This window comes from Buteo buteo, chromosome 2 (genome assembly GCF_964188355.1).
Source record: "Buteo buteo chromosome 2, bButBut1.hap1.1, whole genome shotgun sequence".
Classification (NCBI taxonomy): Eukaryota; Metazoa; Chordata; class Aves; order Accipitriformes; family Accipitridae; genus Buteo; species Buteo buteo.
In genome coordinates, this window is record NC_134172.1 from 72,698,750 (window position 1) to 72,712,567 (window position 13,818).

The window sequence follows — 13,818 nt, forward strand, 5'->3', positions numbered from 1 at the left end:
TAACCTTGAGACTTACTTGGGGTGTCTGGAGGGTGTATATAGGGATGGGAGGTGATGTATTTGTTACAGGAAACCTGTGATGCTTTCTGAAGCTTGCAGTTAAATTAATTGGTGAATGGCAAGGAATGACAGCAGGCCAGAAATGGGCAGTTATACCCATCTGTTAGTTATGGGCTTGCAGGGCATTTGTCATCCTTGGCTCTCCAAGCAGCACATAACAAGCATCATTAACTGAATTTAACAGGTGGGCAAGTGGCAACAGGTACGGCTGAATTGTTCAAGTCGTACATTGAAGACTGAGAAACTAAAGCTCTTGTCTCATGTCTGGCTTTGGATGCTGGCAGCTTACTGCTGAAGAACATACCCTACCACGATAAAGGCTTAATTCGAGTGCGCTGTCTGCCTTTTTTTATCTCATTATGTGTAGTCTTAAAATTACAAGTCCAACCCTGAAATACAACTCTTAGAAATGGTTGTATGCTCTCAGGGGTTCAAACAAAACCTGTTGCTGGGAGTTTGTGGGCAAGTACAGTTCATCTCCAAACATGGAGCAAGTCCCATCTGTGCCTCCTGACAGCTGAGTTCAGGAGAGCATCCCCCTCCCACGGCTTTAGCAGGTGAGCGTGTGTTCTTGTTAGAGCTGTGAGCGGCTGTTACCAAGGGTTAGCGCGTGTAGGCTCTGCAGCCTTTTTGCATCTGATGTACTAATTAGTGAGCTCCATGGACTGTTAATGAGCTGTATCAATGCCATTTTCCCCCTATAGCCCATGAAATTAAAGTAACCAAATCAGATACTTAGTGACAAAAAAGAATAATTCCAAACCATAATTCATCGCAGCCATTTTAAGTTATTCAGCAGTTACCTAAGTCTAACACAGTACTAAATTGTGTTAATTCACTGGACCGCACTAATGGCCTGACCCAGCAGGACAGCACATCCAACTGCACTCTGCAGAGCTCGGCCAGCATGAGCTGGCTGCAGAGAGGCAGTTTTTAGTCTGCGTTGAAGCCTTTACTATTTTTTCTTCCTTTAATAGTTAGAGTCCTAGGCTGATTTTCTCCTATCCAGTTTCATGCCTAGAATTAACTGTGCCCGTATATAAAGCTTAGCAGATGTTCAAGGAACCAAATCAGATACTTAGCTCCAGTCTGACTTTTTTTAAACTGTCACTAGCAAGAGAGGGTTTCTGCTGTAAATGCTTCTTGGTACTTGGAGGCACTCTCCTCTAATGGCCTAACTCAGCCCAAAATTATAACCTTTGCTGTGTATGATTTTTAAAACACCCAACAAACCAGCAACCCTATACTTTGAAGGCTATAAGTCCATAAGAAGGGCCTGAAAGTGGAAGGGTATTTCAGCTAATGCTCTCTTTCTAGCGATACTGCACCCAACTCATCCCTTTTGCAGGAAAAGTAGACTGGAAGTTGAAGTCTTGCTTTTAATGTCATTTAGGTCCTGAAATTCTAGGCAGTCATTAGAGAAACTAAAAAATGCAGTCAAGTTCTATATTGCCCTCCATCACATCAAACAGCATGACTGCTTATCCCTTAAATCTCCTGTGTGGTTTATTATGCAGTGTAATTTATTTACACGTTAGTTCATCAACAAGTAGCCTGTGAGTTACATGGAAGGAGCACCGGCCAATGCAAATTCAAGGCACCACACACTGAGTAAAGAAGGGGAAGAAGTGACTCCTTTGCAGAACATTTATGGTACTTATATGTGATAATCAAGTCCTAAATCCCGGCCCTGTCTTCTTAATAGACATTTTGCATTATCAGCCATCACTGTTCTGTTCCAGGTGCCAACCTCCTGGGTGTCCTATGGGATTGGAGCCCTTTGCTGGTCCCTCGAGGTCCAGAATGCTGTTTTAGGTGTCCCCAAAAGTCTGGTGGCTTCTCTGCACTGTCTGAACTGAGCCATAATGTCCTTCCAAAGCCCTCAAAAGATTGTATGTCAGAGAGATTTCACTGGTAATGTGCTTCATTATCTGGCCAGAATCTGTTTTGATGCCTCTGAACACTAGACTTCCAACTGCTGAGTGCATCAACAATTTGAAGGGGTACATTGCTTCTAAACTATTTTATTGACAGTTGCAGTGATTAACTGTAAAGGGCTCTCATAAGCTCCTGGGTGTCCCTTTAATTTATTTTTTCTTTTTAAATAATCTTCTACCAAGCTGGAATGTATCGGGAAATCCCTTCTTGTCTTTGAATGAGCCCATCCCATCTTGAAGTCTGCCAGAGGTGACCTGTGCCGCCAGCAGCAGCATTTTTGTTGAGCATTTTTTCCCCTTTGTCTGAACCAATGACTAATATACAGCAGTTACAAGCAAAACCTGTAAAATGCTGCTTGTGTTTCCCTGTCAGCGTCCGTTGTCACAGAGCATAGTATAGACATGAAATAAGACAAAGGCTCCGTTACTGAATTATTAGGTAACCTTGGGTGAACCATTTTACTGTCTGTACTTAGACTGTGCTCCTCACCACCCTGCCATAGCTCAGACAATGTGCCTTAGATCACAGCACGCAGACTTCTAGTTACTGAGGATGTTTTGGCAGTAGGTAAATCTTGTCTGTGGAATGAATCCCATGTAATTGTGAAGGATGGAAAAAAAAAAAAAAGATTTAGAACAAAGATGCCTTCTAACTAGTGTGCCAAGTGGGAATGCATCCGTAGGCTCAAATCCAGCTGTTTGGGCTTTTAAACTAAGGCTGGAGGAATGGCTTTGAGTTCTGAGCCTGAACCATTAACAACAATCCCACTTCTGGTTGATGCAATTCCAGTTGGGAGGGAAGGGGTAGAAAGAGAGTTTTTGAAGAGGAAAGACTGATTAAAATGCCTCATATTTTAGAGCAGTAGGTATCTGTTGTGACTTGCATTAATAAGCGTAAGAGTAAAAGAAGGTGTATAGATTCATACAGATCTGCCAAACGTTTTTTTTGTGCACTGGTCTTTCAGCAAGTTCTGGCCAGTGCCAAAGCTGGATTTTGTAACTTGATGAAAAAACTTTGCAATACTGAGCAATATTGTGCATTCTGAACAGGCACCGAGACAAGATTACAGCTTCATTCCCTGTTAGCAGCTGTGGATGACTTAGTGTAAAATATTGTTTCTGAAGATGTATACTGAATGAGAGGAAGGAGTGAGGTTTATCTCTCCACAAATGTGTTTCTCAGGGGAAGGAGAAATCTAGATTATTTTCTGTAGTACCCCAGAGAAGAAGATAGCTTGATGTAAACCAACTTTGATTTATGTAGTTATTATAACCTGATCACAATGAATAATGCAATATCGCTTACTCATAACACATTCACATTAAATGGGTATTCTGGGAAAACGAAATTGTCTTGTTGCCAAGTGCAGCGATATCTTTACAGACATGTGGACAACTTTGCTGCTTATTTTACGAAGCCAGTGAACCAGTTTACACTTCTGTGCACCGTTTAAGTCATGCTAAACACATTTCAGTACAAGTTACATATGTTTACGGCTATGTGATTCTTTCTAGTAATCCATCTACTTGCAATTGTTTTGTATGTACATTGTGTTTTTTCAGAATGAAATAGAGCTGAACACAGCTGCCAATATGGGGATGAAGTCGGCAAGGGATAAAGCTGGGCTGGAAAAGTAGAGTCGAGTCACAACCTTAGGGAAGAAATACATTCAAATTAAGTACTTCCATTGTGTGAAGTCATGGAAATATTGTGGGCTCTTCACTAGAGCCACATAGTCCCATTCAACACGACACATAAGGCATCATCATACTTTCCAATACCTAGAACTTTTTACTAGAAAGCAGTTCTCCAGTTTTTCACGAAGAAACAGCTACCTAATGGAGATCTACTGCTTCAGACGTGTGTGAAGTGAATATAATTAAATGAATGAGCTGCAATCTGCCTTTGTTGGCAATATTTCATTTTTCTAGATGCAAAGCAAAATTCTAGATCTAATCTCCTCAGAAATTTCCTGCTGGCTGGGAGTTCTTTTCACGTTTCTTTTATCACCTTTTGAATCAGCAGTGACATACATATTAATGGTTTGGGTTTTTTTTTTTTAAATACAGGATTTAAGATCCAAGCACTTAGCACTAGCTGGCTAATTTCCTGTGTGAACAACACCCTGTTGGAAGGGATCTTGTACCTGGAACTCCAGTCCACTGTAGACTCCTTGGCAAAGCTCAGCAAAACACTCAAATAATTTTCCGTATGCACCAGAGGTACTTCAGTGGGTGAGCTATCTTATCAGTCTTGGATAAATTGGCAGCATTTTTTTTCCTACCAAAAAAAAAAGTTCAGGACATACTGTAAGAAATTTTTTGTGCTGTTGTGCTGTGCCTTTACTAGATTATCTGTTTCTAGAGGTTATCAGAGTCACAAATGGCAAGTTCCTGGCAATGGCCCAGGCTTTCTGGTAGTCATCCCAAGCTGCATGATAGTACTTTTGGCTGCTGCTTTTAAAAAAAGCAAAGTTTGTGTTTATTTGATGACAAGTTCAGTGCCCCTGTAAAAGCAGCTCATTGGAATTCTTTGTTTTAGGGCAGAGAGCAGAAAAACACAGCACGAGAATAAAATAGGGCAGCTTTCCCTGAAGGCTCACTTTTTGTTTGCAAAGGAGAAATTTGCCAGATGAGACTTTGTGCAACTGTCTCTGACCTCTATATCCCTGTTAAATAACAAACAAATAAGGGGTGGGATTGTTTGGAACCGAAGTAAAATAGGCTGGCTTTGCCATAGTGTAGCGGAAACAACATATCTTAGTTTTAAAAAATAGCCAGTTTTAAACCCCCTGCCCCAAGATATGAAAAATAGCCTCTCCCCTCCAATTTCTAAATAGTTGGCTATTTCCAGATACTTTTTTAGATCAGCTGCTGAACAAAAGTATTGAGGGGAGGGGTAAACTTGCTTTGGGCTGAAATGCAAATTTTAGTTTCTAAATCCAAATGTCTGTTTCCCATGTAGAATAGTTTGTGCTTCATGCATGACATTTTGGACACTCAGAAATCTAGCTCTTAGTTATGTTGCTTTTCTGATCAGCTGGGAGGTGCTGAAGACTGACAGGTCTCCCTCCCTTCACCCATTTCCAGGATGGTCCAGGGGTCTGGGCCGTCACGTAGGACAGCAAGCCTCCAGTTTCAGTTTCCCTCTCAGCGTGAGAGTATTCTCAAACCACTACTGAATCGTGAAACCCAGGAAAGTCAGAAGACATTTTTCCACTTTACCCAGCCAGATGCTGACCAGTTCCAGCTGAGGCTAACAGCTCCTTTTCTTCACAGTGTATTTCCAGTATCAGAAGGAGCATGGGAATGGCTGAGCAATCCTGCCTGGTTTCGAAGGCATAGCACTGAGAGGCAGGAATCCAAATACTCAGATTGCATCATTCCTTTGAAGTCACTCCTTCTTTGACTTCAGTTGTGGTAATGATTTATATCAGCTGGTATTTAGAGCCAAAAATAGAACTGTTTTGATGTGACCTTGGACATGCATATTGGATCACCTATCTGGATTTCGGATGATCCACTTCATAAACAGTCGCATTATTTCCCTCGAGTTTTAAATTGTTACCTGCTCCATGGGCTGTTAGAAGCCAAAATTTTCAGGAGAGACCGTAGGAAGTAGATGCTAATTTTTGATACTCGAATTAAATTTTGAGCTAGGCTTTCTCGGAAGATCTCGCAGGGAGAGCTTTGTAAGTTTTAGGTGTTATGCAAATGATGGCTATTACTGTTCTCTCTCAGCACATCAGATCCTGATTTGCTGTTTGGATTATCTAATCACTGTCAGCCCAAGTGTTTGGAGTGGAAGTAATTACAGCAGTACTTTCAACTAATTCCTATTCATGGAGTAGTAGTGAAAATGTTGATTTGAGGGATAAGTGAGCAAAGTATTCATGATGGAACAGGCACCTAAGAGCATTTGGGGCTGGTTCTTGTTGCTGCTGTCAGGCAGCTGTAACACTGTAAACAGTTCACACGCTGTCTTCAACTTGAAATACTGACAAGTCTCAGACGTGTACTAGATCATGATGGCGTCAAAGACCTGATTACTTCTTCTGTCTTGTAGTTCATAACAGGGTCTGTGATTAGCTCTCTGTCTTGGGCACAACATCATCTCTTCTGTGCATTGACTGCTTTGAAGGGCTTTCAGTGCTCGTAGGCAGGTGCTGCCAAATTGGTTATTCATAGAATCGTAGAATGGTTTGGGTTGGAAGGGACCTTTAAAGGTCACATAGTCCAACCCCCTTTTTTTATTGCTTTATTGCTAGAGGTTTAGGCTATCATGCAGTTTATGCTCTGTTAAGATAGTCCTGGATGTTCACATGTGAGATACATGTGTCATGGGAGCACAGAAATAGGACTGTGATAACAGTACCCATTCTTGATGCCTCCATTATCTCATTTTTGAAGGTGCTAAGCAGGTTTCAAGTGAGGGGATGTATCTTCTTTTTCAGTTTGTTTATATAAGCTCAGCAGAGAGGAGTTAACCATCAGATCACTAACATTAATGGGATTCCAAACTGTATATTCAGGCAAAAAATTGTTCATTGTCTATAATCAAAACAAAATACTTTATTCTACTTTAAACTACTCTTGTGGTAGAATCTCTCTGCCTAGAGATTCCCTAAGAGGAGAGAGCTGACTAGCTCATACAGAAGGAGGAGGAAGTTCAGGGGAAGGACCTTCATGACCTGACTTTCCTCCAGTTTGCTCAAGTTAGCGTGATGAATGCCATTTGTTCTTTATAGGTTTAGTTACTTGGGTTGTGATGATGTTGTCCTGAGGCACTGGCATAATGTATTCCAACCTGAGGACTCTTTTGGTAGAGAATTGTTGTAATATGGGATTGGAACCAAAACTTAAAGACCAGTATTTATATTGTAGGCTGATTTGGCTTTTGCATCCTTGGAGGTACTTACATGTAACAGTTTTGGGTTTTGTGTGGGTTTTTTTTTTTCCCCAGCTGTGCCCTGATTCTGATCTAAATCCGAGAATTAGTCTTGGATTAGTCATTGTTGAACTGCAGTAATAAATTCCAATAACACCAACTTATAGCCATCTCCCATGCTTGACTGGAGTTGATTGTTAATAATACTTATGCTCCTAGTGGTATTTGGAAGGGCGATAACCATACTGGATCCGTGCCCAGCTGGAGGCAGAGCAAAACTTTATTTGCTTATTTGTATTAGAATGTTATTCTCCCGTTCCGCCCCTAATTCTGTGTGCTGCTGAGCTCACTGGAGCACAGCTACAGCTTTGAGATGCTTGCTGACCCAGAGAGGTGCTTCTGAGTGCAGATGGTCTGAGTAGGAGATCATCACATTGTAGTTGTCCTCGTGTGTGTTGTACAATGGCAAATGCGTTACTAAAGGATTCTGTTCTCTTCTATGGTCTTCTAATTGCTAAAGTTAAAAATACAGGTTTTTGAAAAGCAAAAGGGCTGAATACTAAAAGTTTTGACTATCTCTTTTGGGTGACGTTTTGGAGAGTTATTCTTGTCAGGTGTGATGAGGTTATCTAGGCCCAGAAAACAAGATTCTCAGAAGGCAAATGTAGAAAGTCTCCTCCAGTAGAAGTGGGTGCATATCTGAATTGCTTTTTTGGTGGCACGCTGTAATGTTGGTCAGTGTCTAGTAATTTTTGAACAATTCGTTTCAAACCCTTGCATTAAACAGAACAGGTTGAGTGGCCAATAAGCTGGAAAATTGGAAGAAAATCTTGATAGGTTCAGCTGGTGCCTGGCATCAGAGCAGCCTGTCCATATGCTAAATGCTTCTGCAGCCAAGTGGGCCAGGAGTATGAGTGCCCACATGCGAGGCAGAATAGTAAAGCTGGGGGGGAGTAATGTGGTTCTCTGAACAGCTTTATAGCAACAGCTAAAAGCTGGTGAAAGCAGCACAGCTAGTCAACAATCATTTCTGGGTACAGAAATAAAGTGATAGCTACTTTTCACGGACATAATTGTTTTGTGCTCAATGCATTGGTTAGAAACCCAAAGGGTTCAAAGGATGGAGTTGCCTTGTCTGCTGGTTACCTGTTGGGTGCTGGCTTAGCTGGAGGCAGTGAGGTGTTTTGATGGGTCTCGTCACTGATCACTCCAGTGAATTTGTGCTGCGCTGGAGCTCTGCCAGAGCTGTGAACTACTTAATAATGGCTGATCAGATTTTTTTGCTTTGAAGTCACACTAATTTTAGTGGCAGTTTTGCTTTATTTCTAACTTACCAGGTGTTACTTTGAAATTACTGATTAAATGTAGGCTGTGAACAGTTGGCAATGCTTATAATTCTTTCCTTCTGTACAGACAGTATGGTATCTAAGCTGAGAGCTATGGTTTTGAACATAAGAGGAGGGTAGAAAGTGCACCACAGTTAAAGAATAGGTGGGAAGATTGCAAGAAACGGTGGCAGAAGTTTGAGAGATGAAGTGGCTTAATGCTGTAGATGGAAAGGTGCTTTTTCAATCACTCTGCAGAGAGTCTGCTCCAAGTGACTTGAATTGAAATTCAACTGGACCTTGAAAGCAAAACGCCCGTTGTCAGAATAGTCCTGGGTTCCACAGTTAAACAATCTGTCTTTTTTGTTACCTGGTGATTCAGTTCCTTCTCCCTTATGTATCTTCATTTACCCTTATACATGGAATATACACTTACAGTTTTCTCTCTCATACTTGTGTGATAGAATGTCCATTCCTACTTGTCTGCTTAAGCTTGCTTCATGTCTGTCTTAAGCATGCAAGACTGGAACCAGTAACAAATCCACATGGAAAAGTGTGTCACTTTATTTTTAAAAAGCTGTTTCCTAGAAAGCCCTGCATTTGCAAGCGTAATTACAGCTCTTTCTTCCTAGTACCTTTCATGCAAGCATGCACTGTCTTCATAAGAATTTCTGACCGTATCGTAATTCCAAAGAAATAGGATATAACTATCCATTAGCTTGATTTTATGTTTTGTCTAAGCTACCGAGAGTCATTAATTGTAGCTCCAGAGCAACAGCCGATTTATGAGTTTAACTTCTATGTGAATATTAGTGATATTCAAGTCATTGGAGATGCCAAGTTTACTCTCTTGTGTTTTTAGATTTATCAGAGATGCTGGTTAGTATTCAAAAAAGCTTCAAGCAAAGGACCGAAGAGGCTGGAGAAATTCTCAGATGAACGAGCTGCTTACTTTAGATGCTTTCACAAGGTAAGACTTGGTAATATGGCTGTTTCTCAAACTTTTTTTTTTTTTTTTTTACATACAACCAAGAATAAAATCTGAAGGTGACGTATTAATTAGCCAGAAAATTGGAAATTCTTTTGTCAAGGTCCTAAACCCACTTGTATGTTCTTTCCTGCAGTGAAGTAGAGGCAGAGTAAGTGTTCTATTTTCTGCTTTGTAGCAAACATCTTGCCAAGCTAATGGAAAATGACTTTATTTTTAGAGAAGATGTCCTTTCCTCTCCTCACCCCTTTAAAATCAGATCTGAGATAGTTTGCAGTGACTACTATTCTTCATGATTACAGTGACAACCATCAAAAGTGACGTGGATTCAAAAAGCTGGGTACTTAGAGGTTCCCATTTTACTAGGATTTTGGATCTGTGGGAAGACAGTAAACAGCTACAGAAATGAAGGACAACATGCAAATTTTTCTTGCAGTGATGGTGTGAAAACCTTTGCTAAATTCACCGGTATTGAAAGAATGAAGTTTTTCCCTCTAATCACTCTGCACTTATGTGCACATTTCATATTCATCTGAGAATTTACATGTGTAATTCTCCTGGGCATGGAGATGAAAATAAGAAACCCTTTAATTTATAATCATTGTTGGCAAAAGCTTAATATATTAGAAGATTAGGAATTATGTGCATAAATTGCTAGGAGTCGGCGAGCACAGCTCAGCTTGAGGCTGATCTGCACTTACTCACTTTGACATACATTTAGGATGAAATCTTGAGGGAATTCTGAATCTGAATTCAGACTTGTCTGTCCACATGCCATGTAATCTGTAATTCATTGGTCATAAAACCTGTGGCTATTTGTAGTAAGTCATGCCCAGAAATAGTTCATTCAAATTTATATTAAGCAACTTTCAAAAGTAATGAGAAGTGCATTTTTTTTTCCATTTGATGTGTGTGAGGGTTGCACAGTGTATGTAAGACAATTTCCAGCTTTGTGTGAAACACTGCATTTATATTAGTATGGCTCTGTCAATTATTGATGCTAATCTGTATTTCTTCCATTGTATTAATGCAATATATTAGCAGCATACACTGACTTAAAGTTCACATTAGGTAATGGATATGAAATCCAAGGGGAATCTAAATGAGCTGGAATTTTTTCTCTTCTTTCAAGAAGTTCTGTAGGTTAGCACTTGTTTGTCACATATGTAACCTAACAGCAGGTTCCTGCGTCTGGATCTGCAGGCTGAAGCACCACAGAAAGTCTCACTAGCTTGGAGGGATTTTCAGTTTTAAGTCAAGCTTAGTCCATAGTTAACAGTTACTTAATTTTAAGTTATTGCTTCTTCTATAATTTTAGTTTCTGGATTTCTCTGGTAGCTTATTTGACAGGAATAAACAATGGTCAAACTCCACAGTCAGTCACTGGGAATTGACTGTTTAGTAGCTGCCAGGTTCATGCTTTCTGCTTTTGAAAGCTGTAACTGTACATAATCAGATCTGTAATATTAATAGTTATAGACATTAAAGCAAACGCTAGTCTTGGCTGAAGTTTTGAGAAACATTGTCATAGCAGTAAGACATCTTACCCACGTATTTTGTATGTCTGTTATCAGAACCTAGCCAAATCTAGGGGTTATTTCAGGCAGGATGAAGGCCTATATCCGAATGTCTTAAGGGGAAGAGTGCAGAGAGATTTCTATCTTTTGGAGGAATAAAACAAAATTGAATGCAGCGTATACTCCTGAAAGCACTGGTTCCAGCAGGGGTGAACTGGTATGTTATTTCCTAAGTCTCCTTTGGGAGGCGGATGGGGTGTCTTGGGGTCCGAGTCTTAAGCTGAATATATCTGAGATGATCAGCCTGAGCTTCTATGGTTTTTTGGTGTCTTGGACCTGCCGAGCTAGACTGCCAGCTCCAACCGCTCTGAGCCCTTCCCCTAAACTTCCGTCTGCTTCAGGACCCAGGTATGTAGACCTAAATGACAGGATGCAATGCTGAGGTTTCTGCCAGAAAGCCTGTAGTCCTCTGGTATAAAATGGAGAGAGGTTTCTGCCAGAAAGCCTGTAGTCCTCCTGTATAAAACGGAGAGATCTCTCTTCCCAGCACCGCGCCAGGCTGGATGCTATGGATGCGCTCACTGAGCGCCACTGGGTTGCAGACAGGCTGGACGACCGGGCAGCGATCTTGCTGCCGTTCATGGGAGCTACCCTGGGAAGATTGCCATCAGCATTTGTTCTCCACGTTTATCACTCCTCTTTGCTTCTCTGTAATGAAGTAGTGCTAATGAAGTAGAGCGGCCCGGGACAGGGGGTTGTCACTTATGCAGTGTTGCTGTTTGGCAGTGGGGCTCTGCAGCGTCCCCAGTTTTTCACTGTGGTGGTAAATGAGGCTGTCCTCGAGTTGTGGAGTCATCGGCTGTACAAGTTGACAGGTTCTGTTTGTTTTTAATTAACCTTACTGAAAGGAAGCTAATGAATATTAAATAGCATTTTCTGGCTATAGTGTGTTAACTTGCAAAGAGCCCAGGTAGATAAAAATAAGTTTCTTTTTAAAATAAGCTTTGTAAATGTGTGAAATTCTAAGGTGGTGAATGATGCAGCTTCTAACAGTATTAAATATGAGGTGTTGAAAAAGGAGAACATGTCACTGCTGCTCTATACCATTCTGTAGTTGAACTGATTCTTATAAAAAAGCATAGTTAATTATTGATTAAAAAAAACGCAACAAACTACTTCATATGGCAGAGTCTTCAACTAACACTACTTGTCACCTGGTTTTGATCTGTAATATTAATGGGACTTTGGTACTCAAGACATCATCCCGAGGCCTAGGACAGTCATCGCTGTTGTCTTGATACACATTTGGTCAGCAAGTGCAGCTGTTGTAATAACAGCTTGATGGTGCGTAGAGACTTTTCTGTGACTATTCTAATTCTGTCACTCCTGGACAGAAGGCTGCTTCTCGCTGTCTCTGACAATAAAGTCAATCCGACAAATGAGAAGCCCAGCCAGTCCCGTTAACATGTCAGGTGTCGCCGTGTCATAAGCTTGTGCTAATGAATCTAAGGATGAATGCAGTTCAGTCTGAGAGATGATGCTGTAAGTGGAAAACCTGATTTACAGATTACCATGGTTGTTAACTTCCTACCTAGGTTCTGAAGTGATTCTCAAATGCTGTTGAAAGCAGTATCAAATCTAGAAAATTGGGGAACCCCCGCTCACCCCATCAATCTCAGGAAAGGTTTAATCTGTCATAAAACTGTAAAGGGTAGAAAAAGAAAAATGATGAATGAAGCTAATTTTTCAATAGCACCTGCCTCCTTCACTGAAGTGTTAAATTGTTTCATTTTGTTGCCTTTTTTTTCCTTTTTTTTTTTTTTTTCTGTGATGAATTAAAGTGCAAATGTTACTTTGATTTATTAGTGGAAAGAGGCTGTCAAAGCATTTGTTCCGTTGGCACCGTGGTGGTACCAGTCACTGGACCTGAGCTGCTGTTATATCAGGGGGTCCAATTTGTTCTCATTTGAATGCATGATGTATGTGTCCTCCACTGCAGCCCTGCACCAGGGGCTGAATTTTGACATCCTTGCCACCAGAAGTTTAAAACACCAAAAGAAATAAGTACTTTTTTTGGTAAAATATGGACCTTTAAGCACTTTCTGATCTTGTTCTATTTTTTTTAAAAGTGGAAAGGTTAAAGTGTCCTAAAGTACAGGTCATCTGAGAACAGTCATCTGTAACTTATAAAATGGACTGGAAATTTGCATACACAAAGCAAATTGCTCACTTAATTCATTTGGTCCCACAAGGGAGAGAAAATAATTAGGATCCAGGCTACAAAATCTACGCAGAGAGTTGCCTTTCAGGTAGCTGTCTAGTTTTCACTTGTTAAATGTAAATAATCAACCACAAATTACCATATGCTATAACAAAATAATATTGGAGGAAGGAAGAAATTCTTATTTCTCCAAGTGACTTTTGACTTTGCAGTGTGCCAGAAGAATCCTTAATATTCCAATACAAAACCAACTAATTGCATACTGCTGACAGGAATATACTGATTCCTTGAGGGGTTTTAAGTTTTAATCCGATTGTATTAATCTTGCCTTGAAACAGCAGAAGTAATTTAAACAGTCTTTCTGTCTAGTTATGGAATAATCCATTTGGAAAATTGAATTGTGTAATTTGTAATTGTTTTCCAGGCTTGCTAATGCAAAACTGTATCGGTAGCGAATTAAATGTTTAAAGTATGACCACTCTGCTAATAACTGGCTGTTAAACATTTATTTTAATGAATACTATCACTTATTATGAATGAAATGTCTAGTTTGAGGCTTTAAAAGAATTAAAGTAACTTGTCAGGATATTTTGGTATCTTCACTATAATGCCATACCGCGAGGCTCATTGCAAGTCTGTGGGGCAGGTACGTGTCCTTCCCTATGGAAGGACATATCTTGTGCAGGAGTCCACTGATCCTCTGAGTGAAGGAGCAGCCTCTGATAGTGATGGTAAAAACTGAATCTCTAAATCTGGTGGTTGTTCCTGGCTTTAATTTCTTTGAATAAGCCAGCGTTGGACTACAGTGGGGTTATGGCCAGTGTATGCGATTCTTTATGTGAGTAAGTGAAAACTAGCAGCTGATGATTTTTCCCACTGAAG

General features: G+C 40.4%; 1 protein-coding gene across 7 annotated transcripts in view; it reads left to right on the forward strand.

Annotated features, from left to right (window-relative positions):
• DOK5 (docking protein 5) overlaps positions 1–13,818 on the forward strand; it is a 45,240-nt gene that overhangs the window by 12,092 nt on the left and 19,330 nt on the right. For all 7 annotated transcript variants that reach the window (XM_075019691.1, XM_075019664.1, XM_075019699.1 and 4 more), the window contains exon 2: positions 9,073–9,180. In XM_075019691.1, the coding sequence (XP_074875792.1) occupies positions 9,073–9,180 (108 nt within the window). The remainder of the gene's footprint in view (positions 1–9,072; positions 9,181–13,818) is intronic.